The sequence below is a fragment of the Rhagoletis pomonella genome, unplaced genomic scaffold (assembly GCF_013731165.1).
Source record: "Rhagoletis pomonella isolate Grant_MI unplaced genomic scaffold, Rhpom_1.0 Rhpom_scaffold_00002, whole genome shotgun sequence".
Classification (NCBI taxonomy): Eukaryota; Metazoa; Arthropoda; class Insecta; order Diptera; family Tephritidae; genus Rhagoletis; species Rhagoletis pomonella.
In genome coordinates, this window is record NW_023458556.1 from 19,859,177 (window position 1) to 19,880,051 (window position 20,875).

General features: G+C 42.8%; 1 protein-coding gene across 1 annotated transcript in view; it reads left to right on the top strand.

Moving 5' to 3' along the window:
* LOC118733231 (low-density lipoprotein receptor-related protein 2) overlaps nucleotides 1–20,875 on the top strand; it is a gene marked incomplete at its 5' end in the record, with an annotated part of 525,444 nt that overhangs the window by 500,542 nt on the left and 4,027 nt on the right. The window contains 8 exon segments of the mRNA XM_036462554.1: nucleotides 8,678–8,953; nucleotides 9,756–10,010; nucleotides 10,097–12,382; nucleotides 12,475–18,126; nucleotides 18,200–18,411; nucleotides 18,479–18,885; nucleotides 18,952–20,450; nucleotides 20,507–20,819. Coding sequence (XP_036318447.1) covers nucleotides 8,678–8,953; nucleotides 9,756–10,010; nucleotides 10,097–12,382; nucleotides 12,475–18,126; nucleotides 18,200–18,411; nucleotides 18,479–18,885; nucleotides 18,952–20,450; nucleotides 20,507–20,819 — 10,900 coding nt within the window.

The following is a 20,875-nucleotide window of genomic DNA, read 5'->3' on the forward strand; positions in this document are numbered from 1 at the left end:
TTATCGAATTTTTTAACTTTTTAATCAGAGTTTTAAGAAAAATTCTTGGTAGGCAGTGCCAACTTCAAGTGGCTAAAATATATCCTTGGTTTATGAGCACGCTCTTCGCCGAGGCTGTTGAACCTTTCTCCCATGTAAAACTGAATTTCGTTCATGCGTCGTATGGAAGAAAATTCGCAACACTCTCGTCGAAAAAAATTCTCAAAAATCAACGGCATATTTTAACGACTTGAAATCACGCATTATTGTACAACAGTAGGCTACAAAACTGCATACCCCCAGAACTTTTCTAAAAACTTTTATTAGAAAGTAAAAAAAAAAATTTAAAACCAATATCTAAAATTGAAAATTTTTTTGTGAATTCTATTCAAAGCTTGACAACAATGCACAAATAATTATACAAATCCGCTTAGATTCACAGTATCTCTTTTGCCTTAGGGCTTATTTATTACTGCCTTTGAAGAATAGCCTCATACAATGCTTCCCTCTACTTCTAATATCTCTTTCAAAGTACGAAAGTTGTTTATAGCAATTGCAAGACTTGTTTAATTGGGTCGTTTGTGTTCGTGTGTAGATTTTCAAATATATTGCTATTTACCTTAAACTCGTGTAAACTCCGGCTACATACATACAGGCACAGTGCTTTTGAATATCTCTTCTCCTTCGGTAATCCTAAAACTTTTGAACAGATAATCTAGGTAAAAAAGTTTTGCTTTTATTAGTATTCTATTTAATAACAGGTCTCTGGGCGAGTTTTGTTACAGTATTAGCATTTTGTTTACATATTAATTAGTTGAGTATTCAATTATAAAATTCTTTACATTGAAAAGTTTTGGAGGTAATGTCTGTGTATTACATAAGCTATATTCATGGCTGAAGTTATAGTAAGCAAATTTGGTTTGCGCTCATACACATCAGCTCATTTTAACAAGTTTTATATTACGACAAGTTAGCAGAACTACTATTATAAAGTTTGGCAAGTGAAATTTTTCTTAAAATATACTGTTATTAAATTACGCTAAAGTGATAGGTCGCGGCGTAGTAATTCTCACTGCGATTATGTAGGGAATTATTTCCTCTAAAATGCAGTAATTTTATTATCTTTTTTATTTAAGTTCTTGTTGTTGAGTTGGACCAAATTTGTTGTTGAAAATTGCAAAATAAGTTTTTAGTTTTCCATTAGTTTTAATACTACCCCGATCACGCTCGATGGTACTTTTTGGACATGTTATTCAGGAAATTTTTCTAAATCAATTAGTTACAAATTTATCTCAAACTATATATATTGTTTATGTAAAAATGTAGCCGGTTTCTTTGTTAAAACTTGGCTTAAAAACCAATTAACGGATAACAACCAAATTTTGTTAGTAAATTCCCCATACCCCTGGCACGGACATAGGCTACATTTTACCCCGCTAGATGGCGCATGATTCCAGATTTTATGAATATGTATTTATGATTCGATTTTGATGAAACTAGATATGTATAGCGAGGGTGCGGCGAGAAATACTTTCACGAAAAATTTATTTAGATAAGTGGCGCTAGAGTCGAGATGTTCATAAAATAAAATGGAATATTGCACGTTTCATGGTATAACTGCATAGGTAAAACACTTCAGTAAATAAGTGCGTTGACAATTTTGGCTGGGAAGATAAGAACGTACATACATACATATGTATGAATACACCGTGCGACAAAAAAAATTTAAAACACACAAAAGAATCGATATACTTACGAAACTATGGGCCAAATATAGTAAAACTTCGTTTTTAGTTTTTCACTCTGACGTCAGGATTTTTTTCAAAGGACTTTGAAATTTTAAAGATGTGATTAATTCAAATAAATATTTAAAAAAGTAAGTGCAATGTAGAATGACAATATGGGTACCAAATGAGAGAGAAAATTCTGTGGAATTTAATAACAATAAAGTTGTTTGCTTTACAAGGACGAATAGGTATTGAAAATGCGCTTTTAACAAATTTTAAATTTTTAAGTTAATAAAGTTTGCAGGACGGAATTCGATGGTGAGGTCGTATATTAGTCCTCAAACAATAATTTTTCCAAAAAAAAAATTATTGCAAATTTTTAAGGATATTAAAGGACAAAATTTGTAAAGGACTTTTTCCATACCCATTCGTCCATATGCACCAAAAAAAATATTCTGTTATAATTGCACAGATTTTTTTTTATATGATACCCATATTGTTATCCTATATTGCACTGAATTTTCTAAATTTTTTTTTTTGAAATAAACATATTTTTTTTAATTTCAAAGTCCTTTAAAAAAAATTCTGATGTCAGAGAGAAGAACTAGGTACCTACGCAGTTTTACCATAGTTTCGCTAATATATTCATTTGTTTGTATGTAAAATTTACTGTCGCACGGTGATATTAATTGTTCAAAAAGTTTCGCAATTACAAACATGTAATTCGAAGTAAATACTTATTATGTCCTTCATATCTACTTCTGAAACGAGTACATACATATCTACATATATAAATATATACGTATAATTGAAGCAGACACCTGTCTTACGCAGCTTATTTACCGCGCATATGGCAACGATTGTCGAGTGTAATGCGCAATAATTTGTCGTGCATATTTTAATTACACTCGAAAGACGAAATCCATCAATCGCTTTAAGTACCAATACATACATTCATTTAAGCATGCATATGTATGTATTTAAAATTGAGTGTATCGAAAGAGTTTGAAATGAGGCGAGATGTGCTAACGAAATTTCCGACCAACAGCGATGCCAAATTTAATGGCATTACGCACTCGTACAAAACTCTTGCTTGCAGAGAATATACATACATACATATGTGTAATATATGTTGGTGATTTAACAAATGCAAACGATATGAAATCCTCTTACACTTAAACCGATATGTATGTATGTACATACATAGTATATGGTGGTTGTTGGTACAGCCTTTAGAGTGCGTACAACAGCTTTCCTTCAATATCCGGTATTATCCTTTTCTGCTTTTCTCTGCGCCAACGTTTGGAAAATCGAAAATGATAAGTGGTATGGAAGCGATACAGAGAATTCGTGATGTGTGTGAATAGCAAATTTATTGAACATATAAAATACAATAAAATAGTGTACATAATTTATTGGTTGACCAACAGCAGCAGATATAAGGTTGTAGTACATACATACATGCATATACCGTTAACAATACAATGCGAATTCGCCGTCATTCATATGTTCAAATACATACATACTTATGCGCCAGTCAACACTGGTTGGTACTTTAACTTTTGAAACATGCTGTTTCTGGTATATTCGAAAAGTGGATGATTACAAGTTAAAATATGAAAAGTAATTTTGCTTATCATTTATCAAAACTTTTTGCTCATTTTTTATTGTACACCATCTCTTTATTGTATGAGTCCTTACATAAATCCCCAAGATTCAAACAATAACCGCCTAAGTCGACTTAATAAAGAATGGAGTTATACATATGTTTCGTAGTGGGTTTTCCACTTATTGGTCACAGTATAATAACACTACATGTATTAGTTATGTGTGCAAATTGATTTCAAACATAATTCTTGTCTTCAGATAATAAAATTTAGCAACGGGTGGTTCGAGACGTTACCATTGGTCGGTGAGTGCTGGAGAAGCACTTCTTTTCTAAAGACCGCTATATCCAATTCGAAGTAGTCGGAATAACGCCCCTGATTCCAAGTAGAAATCTGAGCAATGCTATAAGTATCAGGAAGAGCTCGACAAGCTCTTGCCACCAGACAGCGAGCCACCAGCCGTGGGGGCCTAAAAAAAGCTACAACCTAGCTTGCCTGAAAAAAAAAACTAAACAAATGGGGTAAGAAATAGTCGCCTTGCTGGAATAAAGTGATCAGAAAATCACGCAAGAGGTGCAGGCCACTGCGTGTGGTAGTGAGGGACATTGGGAGACCTACAAGCAAACCCTATGGTAGTAAAAGGAGCTTCTAAGATGATCTAATAGAACACATAGAAAGACTTCTGCAACGGGGTGAAATATAACTCAGACGGAGTCAGGCTCAGAAAGATAGACTTTCAAGTGTCTCTCAGAGAGCAGCAGAATTCTAGCAAAGACCTGATGGCTCCTGGACTGAAACCGGGAGGAATATCTGGATATGCTTCTAAGTACACATTTCCCGGGAGCAACGGACATTAGGCCGAAGCAGACACATAAAATTGAAAATCATCCAGTGACTGGAAATTTCTTCTGCTCTATAGGGACGTTCAAGCTTTATATCGAGGGAATCGCGAGTGGTGTTCATTCCTAAAGCAGGGCAGGTGTTCCACACTAAACCAAAAGATTTCACAGACCCCAACACTTTTGTAATATGGTTCAAAGCAAATGTCTCAAACACGCTGAGTGGTGCAAAACAAGCTACTTTTCGACTATCTGCGAATCAGACAAAAAATGGGAATCAAAATTCGAAAAACATGATTTCTCTAGATTTTTTTACGGGCTATCCGATGGTGCTATGCGTTTTCGAAAAAATTTCTCATTTTTATGGTAAAATCGAAATGAAAATGTATTTGTAATTTTTCTCAATTATGGTCATTTTTAATTTTTTTTAGTCATCTCAATCGAAAGATCCGGTCTTTTTACGTAGAAATCATCAAGAGATTTTTTTTTGATTTTTCCGATTTTGTAGAGGCTTCAAGCATTTAACTTGTCAACCACTAGCAATAACTTTGGAAGACATCGGCATCACCACTTCTCACGACAGCTGAAAAAATCACAACCATTATGTCAACGAAACAGCAACAAAGAAATCAAATATATTTGTACGCATACATGCATATACGTATGTGTATGTATGTATGCACGTTACGGAGGTCCAAAAATGCATGTGAAAAAATTAATTTGAAATTAAATGCCGCCACCCACCAAGAGTGTTCTATACCGAAAAAATATGCCCTTATTTTTTTATTTTGAAATCAAAAAAAAATTAGGGAGTGCTCAAAGCGCTCAAAGTTTTCCCTGTATTTTATATGGAGAAAAAAAAACACTTTTTTGTAGAAATTGTGTATAATTCTTGAAAATCAATATTTTTTAATCAGAAACCCATATTTATCTTTAGGAGATTCCCAATAATAATACCTTTTCGTTTCTTTAAACCTTTTTTTCTTGGTAACTATATTTTATAGGTCCGCCAAAACCTCCAGAAAGTGCAATGGGGTGACCAATAAAAAATCTTTAGTATTAAAAAATGGTTAAATAAACAATTGGATATTAATATTGAAGACTGAACCACTGTTTTCGGATCAAAAAATATTAACTTTGAAGTATTGTATACCATTTCTACGAAAAGTTGTTTTTTCCCCAAATAAAACAAATTGCAAACTTTGAGCACTTCCTAAATATTTTTTCATTTCAAAATAAAAAATTCGGGTGAATTTTTTTCAGTTTAGAATAATCTTATTGGGTGGCGGCTTTAAAATTCCGACTACATATCGCTGGCTAAGAGTTAAAAGTTAAAAGAGTATCGTTTTCTAAACGATCGAGCTAACAATTTTATTTCTAACCATTTGTTTTAAGTGATACGCAAATTTGCTAAGTCACAAAAAATACGATAAGTCGCAAATAATAAAAAAAATAGTTTACAAGAAATCTATATCTACGGTGACGAATTTACAAAAGAGATGCATGGCGGGCTTGTTTACTTTAAATAGACATTCATTCCAACAAATTAGATTTCAAATAGAAAACACATTTATTTGAAAATTATTTAAAATCGCTATTATGGTAAAACCAAAAATACTGTGTGAAAAAATCATGTTACTTTTTTTTGGCTGTCAATTGTAGAACTCATTAGTCATTCGTTCCCTTCAGCGCTTTATGATGTCCATGTCAGTGCCACAAACATAAAAGTAAATTGTTGCTGTTTTTCTACTCTTTCTCCCTCTATTTCCAATATAAATATCGGCTTTCTCATTTTTATTTATTTTAACTATGCGTTGATTTAAAGATTTGCCTTTGTTGATGACATTCACTTTATATTCTACCAAAAGCATGCCATTCATGGTGTTGACATAATGTATGTATACTTCATTCATTTTCATATCCTTCGGGCCACTTGCACAATACATACATAAATAGTACAAGTGTCAATACAGGTGAAACTTATAAATAAAAATTACTTGCATGGAAAACCTGAAAGCACTTACAATGAGGAAGGAGAAGAACTGAAGTGATACCGGGATTTGTGTTGCCTTAAACTGAAGGCCGTGATATCACACCTCTGATTTTTTTGTTTGAGGTTATGTGAAGTCAAACGTCTTCGTCGATAAGCCACCTATGATTCAAAACTTAGAAGCCAACATTACTCGCGTAATTGGCGCATTGCGGGAAAGAGTAATTGAAAATTTGAACTTCTGAATGGCCCAACTACAGCGTAGTCGCGGCCAACATTTGAATGAAATTATTTTTAAAAAGTAAATGTCTTATATTGTTCTTTCAGGTAATAATAAAACTTTAGGCATCCGGGAATATGAATGTTTTTGTGTCAAAAGGTGGGATAGAGATTCGATAATTGTTGCAAACTGGTTGCAGAATCTCCCCCCCCCCCCCCCCCCCCAATTCAGTTTTAAGTGTTTTGTTTCAAATCAAAAAACAAAGGTCTAGATCGGTGATTCCCAAAGTGGTCCGGCTCCCAGAGGTACACAGGAGACTCGAGGGGGGTCTACGTTGGCGTGAAAAAATATGGGTGTTCACGAGTTGTAATTGGTGGTCCACGAATATGTATTTGGTTTCGATAGTAAAGGATAAAAACGGTTGCTTGGCTTTACCTTCTTCACTCAGAAAAAACATTCCTTGATGCTATGAAAAAAGTGTATTATTCTAAGCAAATATTACCTTGGAATTGTTCCAATGACATGGCTGCCTTAATGTGAGTAAACGATTTGACTCAGTTTAAGAAAAACACAATTCCTTAGTTTTAGGGAAAAATGTACTTGTCGTTTCATCCCCCGTGAAAGTTATAAGTATGTATGTCAATTTGGTTCGCGGCGCTCAAACAGTGGCAATGGCCGACAGAGCAAAGCTCTGGAGTGCTAGTCGAAAGATGCAAGGTTCGAGTCCCAGAGAAGGATTTTTTTTTTAATTGTAATTTCTTAAATTGTATTTAAAAATATATATATATCCAAATTATTTTTTATGATATTTGAGTTTTAAGGGTTTTCCATATGTGAAATTAATTTTACAATTTTTAATTTATATTTAAATTGAAATAATTGACTTACCTTACTCTAACCACATCCAACCGGACTCGAACCTGCGATCTCACAACCAGAAGCAGTAGTCTTCACCACGGCGGCGCCACAGCCGACATTTGCTAGGAGAGCAATTAACTTTGTCTTAACAGCACAATTCAAAATTATTTAAGGAAATTGTTACTTATATTGAGGAAATTATTACTTAAATTTGAGTAAATTTACGTACTCAAATTAATAACGCCCTATTTTTAAAATGAACCTGAATTAAAGAAAAACTTCTCAAATTGACTAAGTTTTTCTTAATATTAAGGGAAAAATAGTAACTCTAAAATAAGGATACTATTTTTTGGTTTCTGAGTGTATGCAGCGAGATAATACACTACTCAAAAAAATTAAGGTGGCAAAAAAAATCCAAATTTTTCGATGATTTTTGACAGGGAGTATTTAGGTGAAAAAGGGTCGTATTGAGACTTAAAAAAAAATAAAGAATTTTGAAGCTTTAAGGTTCTAATTTTCAGATTTCTTTTTTAAAAAATTCTGGTTGCCACGGTTCGCATGTAATCCCGACATATAGCACGAAAAAAATTATTTTGCAACTTTGTGTTTTTTTTTTGTTCACGGCCTGGAAAAAAGCGTTTCAGTTAGACCGGTATATGGATCAGATGGTCTCCTTATGTAGCTTTATTCTTCTATATTTTAAAATCTCTAAATGCAATTATTTTAATATTCTTTCAAGAGTGGTACGAAGTATTTTATAGAAACAAAAAGACTAAAATTTAAAGAAATTTACCACTTGAAAAAATTCAATTCGATTTGCTAATTCTTATTTCCTTTTTCTCCGTTTTTTTTTCTCTTTTCATTGCTTTCCAATCATCGCTGGCTTGGACCAACGTTTTGCCTTTGTATGCTGCCATGGTGCCTTACTTTTGTGGCTGCTTCTATGTACCGATGTCTAACAACTGGAACTGATGAAATGAATCAACTTTGTCGCCATCGTCACCGCCTCATTGCTTTGCCGCCTTTGATGATGCTGCAATTTTCCGTTTTGTTGCCTACGCAATCTGCCTGTTCTTTATGGCCATCACCGTCCATCGCCCAACCTATGTTGTATGTGTGTTTGCGTGGTTGCTACCAACGGTATTGACAACTACATTACCCTATTGATGCTGGTCGAATACACGCACACCACACCCGCATCATCACACACAATTTCAATTGCCGTCAATATATCTCCGTTTCCAATTTCTCTGCGAAATGCTTTGCACTTCCGCTGTCTGCTTGCGTGTGCATCGGTCTCTGCTGGCTGTCAACACAAATTTTCCTACGCCGACGCCATTGCCATGCAACCAACATCGACGACATTCATCGTTACCATCACGAAACATCGCCATCGCCATCGCCATCGCCATCCACTCCCACACTCGATTGTTCTTGGGGCTGCCTCCACTGAACAGCTTATAGAAAATGTCAGTCGAGCGATGTATTCTGCAATGCGCCTGGTGGTTTGGCACCCTCGGACGGCAGTCGCTTGTCCGGTCCGTGCGTGCCGAAGGAGAAACGTTGCGATGGTTATCTGGACTGTCGCAATGGACGCGACGAGGAGGGCTGCACCGGCATCTCATGTCGTTTGGATCAGTTTCGTTGTGCCAATGGGCAGAAGTGTATCGACGCTTCGCTCAAGTGTAATCACAAAGACGATTGCGGTGACAAATCTGATGAACAGGGCTGCAGTAAGTATTCAATCGTGAAATCAACATCAACATCACCACCATTGTTGACATTCCCAGCACAGTTTACACTTCAAATCATGCAGTGTGCCCTAAAGTGGGGCATGAACGAGTGTATACATATGTACATATGTGAAGCATATGGAGCGTTTCAAGCGTTTACTCAACGGGCTAGTAGATAAGTGAGTAGGGAGAAACAAAAGAGGTGGCCGCTCATTGAATTTTATCTCAGTCTGCCAACTGCCAACAGTCACTTCAAGAAAACGATGCCAAACATGCTTAGGTTCTTGTTGGCGCCGAATGGACATCACTCACTCAAAATGTGCAACTGCCGATGGCATCCATTCATTTTGCATCGCATGAGTGCGGATTGACTAACGTTTAAAATCGATGCTTTGTGCTGTAAAAAGTTGATCCTACATATCCGTTACGTTTGAAGCGTTCCATATGTTTAAGCCTCGAACAGCTCGTCGCCTACACGTTGCGTTTTAGCAACTACATATCATCAATTTTTGGTTTACTTTGCTTATCTACAACAGAGTTCGATGCATCTACCCCAAAAAACTTTCACACACTGTCTCCTCTCTCACACACCACTCCCCAGCTACAAGCAATCCAACACTGTCTGTACCATCCTTCCCCGCAACCACTTTTCTTACTATTTTCCATGCACATCTTTCCCTTTCAATTCATCTACTCCTTCTGAGATGCATTCAATCAAAAAATTCAACTCGTTCAACTCTTTCGCATTCAAGCATTATCATCATTCTTTTGCATTCATCCTCGATTTGCAATTCTCTTACAGATTTTCCACCCTGCCATCATGGCCAATTTCGTTGCACGAATGCCTTGTGCATTCCATCCAACTTCTATTGTGATGGATATCACGATTGTGCGGATGAAAGTGATGAGGCCAATTGCACGGCAATCGCATGTCCTGATAACAAGTTCCTTTGTCCGCGCGGCGGCCCGAATGGCACACCCAAGTGCATACTGAAATCTCAACTTTGCGACGGTAAACGTGATTGTGAGGATGGCAGCGACGAGGAGACCGCCTGTTGTAAGTGTGCCCAAATTGCTCTTAGCACGCCTACTTCACACATTTTGTCGTTGTTTCTTAGTTTTAATTTTTTTCTTCTCTCACAGCTACCGGCTCTTGTCCTGCGCTCAGCTGTGAATATCGCTGTGGCCCATCGCTTACTGGTGGCGCTTGCTATTGCCCGAGTGGGCAGGCCATTGCTGCTGACAACCGCACCTGCATGGATCTGGATGAGTGCGCCGAATGGGGTCACTGCGATCAGCTGTGCACCAACACCGATGGTTCGTATACTTGCCAGTGCGCGCAGGGCTACAGTCTAATCAACAATTCGAAATGTATTGCGCCTGATGCCAACAACCTGCAGCTAATATTTGCGCATGATCGCGCTGTTGTGCGCATGTCTGCACATGGCAGCGATCCACGTGTGCTGGCTAATGCCACTGCTGCTTCAGGTGTGGCTTACCACTATCAACGTAACACACTGTATTGGTCCGATATTAAGACTCGCAAGGTGCAATCTATACCATTGGATGTATTTAACGGTGCTATCTCGCCCTTGGATCTTACGCTGCCCGGTACTTGGGCACCCGTCGCGCTGGCCGTCGATTGGGTGGGCGACAAGATCTATGTGGCAGACTTGATTGGACAGAAAATTGACGTTTTCGAATTGAGCGGCCATTGGCATGCGGTAGTGTTGGGCTCAAACCTCACCAGTCCCGCTGATTTGGCGCTAGATCCCACATCGGGTCTGATGTTTGTCGCCGACGGTGGTCAGGTGCTGCGCGCGCATATGGATGGTACGCATGCGCGTTCAATTGTCTCCGAAGCGGCGTATAAAGCATCTGGCGTCACGGTAGATATCATCGCGAAACGCGTTTACTGGTGCGACTCGTTGCTGGACTATATTGAGACTGTCAACTATGAGGGTAATCACCGCATAATGGTGTTGCGTGGCCAACAAGTGCCAAGCCCGTCACGACTGGCTCTGTTTGAAAATCGTATCTTCTGGACAGACGCCACAAAGCAAGGTATCATGTCGGTGGACAAGTACGCCGGTCCTACTTCGATACAAGTAACCTACAAGGCGAAGGATATACGCGAACCGAAAGGCATTGTCGCTGTACATGCGCTGAGTCAACCGCGCGTTTCAAATCCATGCGGCAACAATAATGGTGGATGCAACCACATGTGCATCGTGACGGCCGTCAAGGGTGCGCCCACTGGCTTGGGTTACCGTTGTGCCTGTCATACAGGCTATCAGCTGCAGACAGATTTGAAGAACTGTAAAATTGTGCGTGAGTTTCTTATGTACTCACAGCAACGCTTTATAAAAGGAAAAGTACTTGAACCAGTTATTGAGGGCTTCAGCGATGCCATACTGCCTGTGGTCTCGAGACGTGCGCGCTTTGTTGGTCTTGATTTTGATTCGCGCGATGAGTTTATCTACTACTCGGATGTGCTGCAGGATGTGATCTATCGCGTGCACCGCAATGGCACGGGACGCGAGATTGTGCTTGCCTCACAGAACGAAGGTGTCGAAGGGCTGGCTGTTGACTGGGCGGCGAAGAATTTGTACTACATTGATTCACGTAAAGGCACGTTGAATGTGCTATCCACGCGAAATGTCACTTATCGGCGTACACTCTTGAAGGATCTTAAGCGTCCGCGCGCCATTGTTGTGCATCCCAATCGCGGCTATATCTTCTTCTCAGAGTGGGACCGTCCTGCGAACATAACGCGCGCGAACACAGATGGCACAAACTTGCTTGTCTTCAAGAACGTAACACTCGGCTGGCCCAATGGTCTGTCAATCGATTTCAAGGAAGATCGCGTTTACTGGTGTGATGCGCTATTAGATCACGTGCAGCACTCTAATCTCGATGGTACTGACATCAAAACGGTCAACTCGCGTTTGGTACGTCATCCATTTTCTATTGTGATACACAACGAATGGATGTATATCACTGACTGGCGGTTGGATGCCATTATACGTCTGCACAAGCTCACCGGCGAACAAGAGGAAATGATGGTACGTGAACCGCAAACGAACCGGCTTTATGGCGTAAAAGTATACAGTCACGAGGTGCAAACCATCGCCGACATTCACCCCTGTCATTTAAACAATGGCGGTTGTGAGAAGATTTGTTTCGCTATACCTAGAAATGATTCAGTAGAGCCAACACTGCAAACACGCTGCTCTTGCCCCTATGGCGAGCGGCTAGCTGAGGACCAACGTTCATGTATGGCTGATCCCAATGCTGAGCCACCAGTGCAGCCATGTCCGAACTCGTGGGACTTCACCTGCAATAACCAGCGGTGCATACCAAAATCGTGGGTATGCGATGGCGATGACGACTGCCTGGACAACAGTGATGAGGAGCAGAATTGCACAAGTAAGTATCAGATATACATACTTGAAAATCCCAAAAAAAAAAATATAAAGTAGCTTCAATGGTAATTTTTTTACACTTTATCTTTGTAACAGAACCAACTTGCGGCTCCAACGAATTTCAATGCAAGTCCGGCCGTTGTATACCACTCAACTTCCGCTGCGATCAGGAGAATGACTGCGGTGACAACTCAGACGAATTCGAGTGCGGCAATGTCACTTGCGGCACTGCTCAATTTGCCTGCGACAATGGCCGCTGCATACCGAATATGTGGAAGTGTGACAGCGAAAACGATTGCGGCGATGGCTCTGATGAGGGCGATTTCTGTGCAGAGAAGACATGCGCCTACTTCCAGTTTACCTGCCCGCGCACTGGCCACTGCATACCACAGAGCTGGGTTTGCGATGGCGATGACGATTGCTTCGACAAACAGGATGAGAAAGACTGTCCGCCGATTACATGTTTGGCGAACCAATTCAAGTGCGCCGATCTGCGGCAATGTGTCGAGGAGTCCTATAAATGTGATGGTATACCAGACTGTAATGATGGCAGTGACGAACTGGACTGTCCATCCATGGGACCGAATCAATGCAATTTGGAAAAGCACTTCCGCTGTAAGTCTTCTGGTTTCTGCATACCCATTGCTTGGCATTGCGATGGCTCCAACGACTGTTCCGATCAGTCTGACGAAGAGGATTGTGGCCAGATCACCTGCGCGCAGAACTTCTTTAAATGTAACAACTCCAACTGTGTTTTCAAGGCATACATTTGCGATGGCAAAGATGATTGCGGTGATGGTTCTGATGAAAGTTCGCTGCATGCGTGCGTGCCACCAGCATTTAAGTGCCCTTACGGTCAATGGAAGTGTCCGGGTGTTAGTGAACGCTGTGTGAATATGACTTCGGTATGTGATGGTACGCCGGATTGTCCGAATGGCGCCGATGAGGGCGAAGGCTGCGATTTAGCAGAGTGTACACACCAGGGTGGACTTTGTTCGAACGGCTGTCAAAAGACCCCCTTGGGCGCCACCTGCGTTTGCCCACCAGGATCGGACATTGGCGAAGATGGCTACACGTGCATCGACATGAACGAATGCGATCCACCTGGACTCTGTTCGCAGCAATGTACCAACACAAAGGGTTCCTACTTCTGCTCATGCACGGATGGCTATCTACTAGAACCGAACAAGCACTTCTGCAAGGCAGTTAATCACTCTGCAGCTTTCCTAATTATTTCCAACCGCCATTCCATACTCGTTGCTGATTTAAAAGAACAAGGCTTGGAACGCGTCCCAATAATTGTAGAAAATGTGGTGGCGACAGCTTCAAATATGCACACAGGTACGATTTTCTGGAGCGACATGAAACTGAAGAAGATTTCACGTTTGGATCGTGGTCAGGAACCACAAGAAATAATAAATACCGGTTTGGATTTGGTTGAAGGTCTGGCCTACGATTGGGTTGCAAAGAACCTCTATTGGTTGGACAGCAAATTGAATACGATTGAAGTATCCGCTGAGAATGGCTCAAATCGCCTTGTGCTGGTGCGTGAGAATATCACACAACCACGTGGCATGTGCCTCGACCCTAGCCCCGACGCTCGCTTCATCTTCTGGACCGATTGGGGTGAGAATCCACGCATCGAACGCATCGGCATGGATGGTACAATGCGCGAAACGATCATCAACACGAAAATTTACTGGCCCAACGGTCTCACATTGGACATTGCTACAAAGCGTGTCTACTTCGCTGACTCCAAACTGGACTTCATTGATTTCTGCTATTACAACGGCACTGGACGCCAACAAGTTTTATCCAACAGTCACTACCTACTGCACCCGCATTCGCTTTCACTCTTCGAGGACACACTTTACTGGACAGATCGTCAGCTGAACCGTGTGCTGTCGGCTAACAAATTCCGTGGAAAGAATCAGACAGTGGTTTCGCATCTGATCAGTCAGCCGCTCTCCATACACGTACACCATCCCTCATTGCAACCATCGTACCCAAATCCGTGCGAGAAATCAAACTGTCATCATCTTTGTTTGCTGAGTCCCAGTGCCAAAGAGAACTATTCATGCAAATGTAGACCGGGTTACCGTCTTATGAGCGAAGGTCGTTGTGTGGAAGAGGAGAACCCCTTCTTGGTTGTGGTGAAGGGCACGCAGATTGTCGATATACCATTGAACGGTGGGGACGCACGCGCTGGTTCGCTTGCGCCAGTTATTGGTATTGAGAGTAGCACTGGTTTGGACTTTGATCGCAAAGGTGAAACCCTTTACTGGGTACAAGGACGTGAGGATGATGATGAGAACTGTACGATATACTCAACGCCATACGGCGGAGGTAACAAAACGCTTTTCCTCGGCGCTGACACGGGCGTTGTTGGATCTCCGTACACCATCGCCTTTGACTGGTTGGGCCGTAATCTCTACATGGGCAACCGCATTGCCAGCAATATTGAAGCGGTTCGTGTGGATGGTAAAATCAAGTATCGTACCATCATACTCGCAAACGATGGTAATCAAACGTCAGTTTCGAAGCCAAAGCAAATCGTACTGGATCCCAACGACGGCAAACTATTTTGGATCGATGAAGGTGGTTTTGGTGTGCCTGTGAAGATTGGACGCGTGAATATGAATGGCAACAAGCCGATGGTACTGAAATCGGAAATCGATCATCCCGTGAGTATTGCATTGGACATCGAGAAGAAATTGGTGTACTATAGCACGCAATATCCGGCAAGCATTTGTGTTATGGACTACCATGGCGAGGATCACCGTATGCTGCTCTCGGAAGAGAACGCCATTTCGCGACCCAGAAGCTTGGGCATCCTAGATTCCAGATTATACTACCTTGATCCAGTCTATGAGAAGATTGTACGCATCGATTTGCCACGCGGCGATAATCCAAAGGTTATAATCGACAATGAACCCGATCTTAAGAGTATGATAATCTTCAAGAAGCGCCCTATGATGCAGCATCCATGTCAAATGAACAACGGCGGTTGCGAGCATCTCTGCATACCCGATGATGTTTCCTCACGCACCTGCGCCTGTGGTGTCGGCTACCGCAAGGAGAACGATATCAACTGTGTGGCCTATAAGACATTCGCTGTTGTTTCACAGTTGGACGTGACGCGCGGCTACAGCTTAACTGACAGCTCTGAAGCAATGGTGCCAATTAGTGGTCCCGGCCATCATATTTTGCACGTTGATGTGCTGTTCCGCGAACAGTGGATTTATTGGGCTGAATATAACCGTGGCACCTGGAACGGCATTTTCCGCCGACGCCCGAATGGCACGGAACTGCAGCACATCGTTAAGGACGGTATCGGCAGCAATGGCATACGTGGCCTCACTATCGATTGGGTCGCAGGCAATATGTACTTCACGAATATCTACCCACACGAAAACTATGTAGAAGTCTGTTGGTTAGATGGCAGCAACCGCAAGGTATTGGTTAAGACCACAACGGATGCACCACGCGAACTGGCTGTTAATCCGATCAAACGTCTGCTGTACTGGATCGATTATGGACAGCACCCGCGCATAGGCAAGGCATACTTGGACGGTTCAAATTGGATACCGATGGTAACATCTGGCATCTCTAATCCACGCGATTTAACAGTAGACATGCTGACACACGATGTCTACTGGGTCGACTCAAAACTGGACACCATTCAAAAGATTTCGTATTCTGGTGGTAATCGCAAGATCATCCGCCGCAATTTACCCAATCCAATGGGTATAGCCATATTTCTAAGCGACGTCTACTGGGTAGATCGAAATTTGATGACCGTTTTTAAGGCCTCCAAGTTGTCGGGCAACGAATCGACGCCCGTACGCGTGCGCACCAATCTACAAAAACTACGCGACATTGCCATCTACAATATCAATAATCAGCCGCAGGATGACGGTAATCCTTGTGCGCGCCTAGGCAATGGCGGCTGCGATCAGCTCTGCTTCAGTTTCCCACCTGAACAAACAAATCCTGCACGTCTCAATTATCTCTGCGACTGCGCTACCGGAAAGCTGGCTGCGGATGAGCGCAAGTGCGAGGTAGTCAATGAGTACCTTGTATTCGCTACGCGCACTGAAATACGCGCGGTCAACTTGGACCCACATTCCACGCAAGTACCATTCACACCAATGAATAATCTGACCAACGTTGTCGGCCTTGACTTTGACTTTGCGGACAATCACATGCTGTTCACACAAATCCGTCCATGGGCAAAAATTGCCTACACTAAGGCTGACAACCCGAATAGCAACGATGTCAATGTGGTGTTGAGTAGAGGCATTAATCCTGAGGGTATCGCTTATGACTGGACGCAGAAGAAGATTTACTGGACCGATAGCTCGAATAACTCTATTTATGCTATGAACTTAGACGGCACTGATTTGGTAATGATTGCCCGTGTGGAAAGACCTCGTGCCATTGTGCTCGATCCCTGCAACGGCACACTTTATTTCACCGACTGGGGTCGTTTCGGCACATCCGGTAAGATTTTCCGCACCACAATGGCAGGTTCATTGAAGCGTGCTATTGTTGACAAAGAACTCTCACAACCCAGCGGCCTAGCGGTCGATTATGATGAGCGCAAACTATATTGGACAGATGCCGTGCGTGAAAAGATCGAACGTTCTGACTTGGATGGCAAGAATCGTGAGCTGCTGGTAGATGCCACAATATATCCCTTCGCTATAACAGTTTTCCGCAACTACATCTACTGGACCGATTTGCAGCTACGTGGCGTATATCGCGCCGAAAAGCACACTGGCGCCAATGTCGTGGAGATGGTAAAGCGTTTGGAGGACTCACCACGTGACATACGCGTCTACAGCGCTGACCGGCAAAAATGTACTGTAAATCCATGTCTGATCAAGAACGGTGGGTGCGCGCAAAGCTGTCATCCGGCGCCGAACGGCAAGGCGGAATGCAAGTGCGATGACAACTCGAAGGTGGTCAATGAGGGACGCATGTGCGCGCCACGCAACAATACATGCGAGGCAAGCAAATTCTATTGCCAGAACGGCAAGTGTATTTCACGTATGTGGTCATGCGATGGCGACGACGACTGCGGCGATAACTCAGACGAAGATCCAAACTACTGCGCTTTCCATTCATGCTCGCCCACAGAGTTCCGTTGCAACAATGGACGTTGCATATTCAAGTCATGGAAATGTGATCATGAAAATGACTGCAAAGACGGCTCTGATGAGATCGATTGCACTTATCCACCGTGCGTGGATGGCGAATTCACATGTGGCAATGGACGTTGCATACCCATGGCACAAGTATGCAATGGCGTCAATGACTGCAAAGATAATACAACTTCGGATGAAACGCACGAGCGCTGTCCGCAGAACACGACATGTCCACCGAACCATCTCAAATGTGAAAAGACCAACATCTGCGTGGAACCCTACTGGCTGTGCGATGGTGACAACGACTGCGGCGATAACTCTGATGAGGACCCACTACATTGCGGACAACGCACATGCCCAACGAACAGTTTCCGTTGCCCGAACCACCGCTGTATACCGGCGACTTGGTATTGCGATGGTGACGATGATTGCGGCGATGGTGCTGATGAACCGCCAGAGTACTGCAAGTCAGAAGGACGCACCTGCTTCGGTGATCTATTCACATGCGATAATGGCAACTGTATACCTAGAATTTATATTTGCGACGGTGATAATGATTGTCTGGACAACAGTGATGAGGATAGCAGGCATCAGTGCAGTAAGTTTTAAAAGTTTTTTGTGATATATAACGGAAGTTTACGTATTTTAATTTGCTTTTATCCAATTTCTAGACGACCGCAAATGTGATGAGGAGACGGAATTCACTTGCTTGGAAAATAAGGCTTGGGGTCGTGCACAATGCATACCGAAGAAATGGATATGTGACGGGGATCCGGACTGTGTGGATGGCGCTGACGAAAACACAACATTGCATAACTGCGCCACTCAACAACCCTGCGGCGAAGACATGTTCACTTGCGACAATGGCCGGTGCATCAATAAGGTAAACGGCCGTTTAGTATTTCACTTGATTAGGCATTTGTAAACGCGTTCCACTTTCCTTTCCGTAGGGCTGGACTTGCGATCATGACAACGATTGCGGTGACGGCTCTGATGAGGGTAAGTTCTGCAGCTCTAAATACAAAAGTTGCTCGGATCAGGAGTTCACCTGTCAGAACTTCAAGTGCATACGCAATCAATACCGTTGCGATGGCGAGGATGATTGTGGTGATCACTCCGATGAAGTGGGCTGTAAGAAGGATAACACAACATGTCCGAATGGTCAATTTACCTGCACGAATGGCCAATGTATTGACTATCATTTGGTGTGCAACAAAGTCCCCGACTGTGCCGATGAGTCAGACGAGCCAGCGCATTGTAATGTAGACGAATGTGCAAAGGTTGAGATACATCAGTGCGGACATAAGTGCGTAGATACGTTGACGAGCTACTACTGCGACTGCAATCAAGGCTACAAGTGAGTATACCCCTAAATTAAGCGTCAAGTAACTAAACTTATAATTAATTTCACCGCTTTTTACAGACTCATGCCCGACGGCAAGGCCTGCGCTGATATCGACGAGTGTCTTGAGCTCCCAGGCGCCTGCTCGCAACATTGTTCCAATACACCAGGCGGCTACTATTGCAAGTGCGACGAACGCTATTATGAACGCCAAACGGACGAACACACTTGCAAGCGAAAGGACAACATCAAACCTTGGCTGGTGTTCACGAACAAATACTACGTGCGCAACATGTCACTGGATGGCAGCCAATACAATCTAATGCACCAAGATCTAATGAATGTAGTGGCGCTGGACTTTGACATTCAAGAGCAGTATATGTACTTCTGTGATGTCACCGCCAAAACTATCTTCCGCGCCAAATACGCCAACGACGATGAGAAACCCGAACGTGAAGCCATCATACGCCACGACTCACATGGCTTGGAAGGCATCGCAGTCGATTGGGTGGGCCGCAAACTCTATTGGCTCGATAGACACTCGAAGAATTTGGATGTTTCGGAGCTGGATGGCACAAAACGCAAGACACTTCGCAGTGGCGTCATCGATCCACGTGCGCTGGTCGTTCATCCAGGCATTGGTTACTTGTATTTCACGTCGTGGCATCTGCAAGCCTACATCGCCAAAATGGGCATGGATGGCTCGAACTTTACGCGCATTCTGACCTGGGACGATGATATTGCCTGGCCAAATGCTCTTACCATTGACTACTTTACGGATCGCATTTATTGGGCGGATGCCCATTTGGATTATATAGCCTATACCGATTTGGAAGGTCGTCACCGCCATATAGTACTCTCTGGCGTTAAGGTGCCACACATTTTTGCGCTATCACTCTTCGACGACTATCTCTACTGGACCGATTGGAATTTGAAGGGCATAATGCGCGCCAACAAATTCACTGGTCAAAATTATACTGTACTCCGCAATACTACCCACCGTCCATACGACATACATATCAACCATCCGCTTAGACAACTACCCTACACGAACCCCTGTGGCAAAGATAATGGCGGGTGCTCACATTTATGCCTGATCGCGCCACCGCCCGAATCTACCTATTTCAATATAGAAGGCTACATCGAGGAAGGCGCGCCGAGCTACAAGTGCGCTTGTCCCAACCAATTCTATCTGGCGCGCGATAGTAAGACCTGCATAGCCAACTGCACCGCCGGCCAGCACCGTTGTGGTGGCAACGACGAAAAATGCATACCCTGGTTCTGGAAGTGTGATGGTGAAAAGGATTGCAAGGATGGTTCCGATGAGCCTTCAACTTGCCCGACGCGTCACTGCCGCGCTGGCACATTCCAGTGCAAGAACACAAACTGCACACCTTCCGCGACCATTTGTGATGGCACCGATGATTGCGGCGATGGCAGCGATGAACAAAATTGCGATCTTCCCTGCCCCGAATCCGACTTCAAATGCAAATCCAGCGGACGCTGTATACTCGATAGTTGGCGTTGTGATGGCGATGCCGACTGTAAGGATGGCAGTGATGAAGATCCGGCTGTGTGTCGTAAGTACTAGCCAAGTTTAATTTTGACTATATATTTAATTTTTTTCACTCCTCAGATAAGCGCGCCTGCGATCCGGAAACGGAATTCAGCTGCAAGAATGGCCGCTGCATACCGAAACTGTGGATGTGCGACTTCGACAATGATTGCGGCGATGATTCCGACGAGCCAGCCTACATGTGCCGCCAACGCAACTGCACCACTGGCTGGCAACGCTGCCCCGGTCAATCGAACTACCGCTGCATACCGAAGTGGCTCTTCTGTGATGGCAAAGACGACTGTCGCGACAATAGCGATGAGTTGCCAGAGAATTGCCCGAAATGCTCAACGGAAACGGACTTCAAGTGCGCCAATAATCGCTGCATACCAAAGTAGGTTAATAGCATAGCCTTCAGAGTGTTAATTTTCTAATATTTTGTCCTTCTCT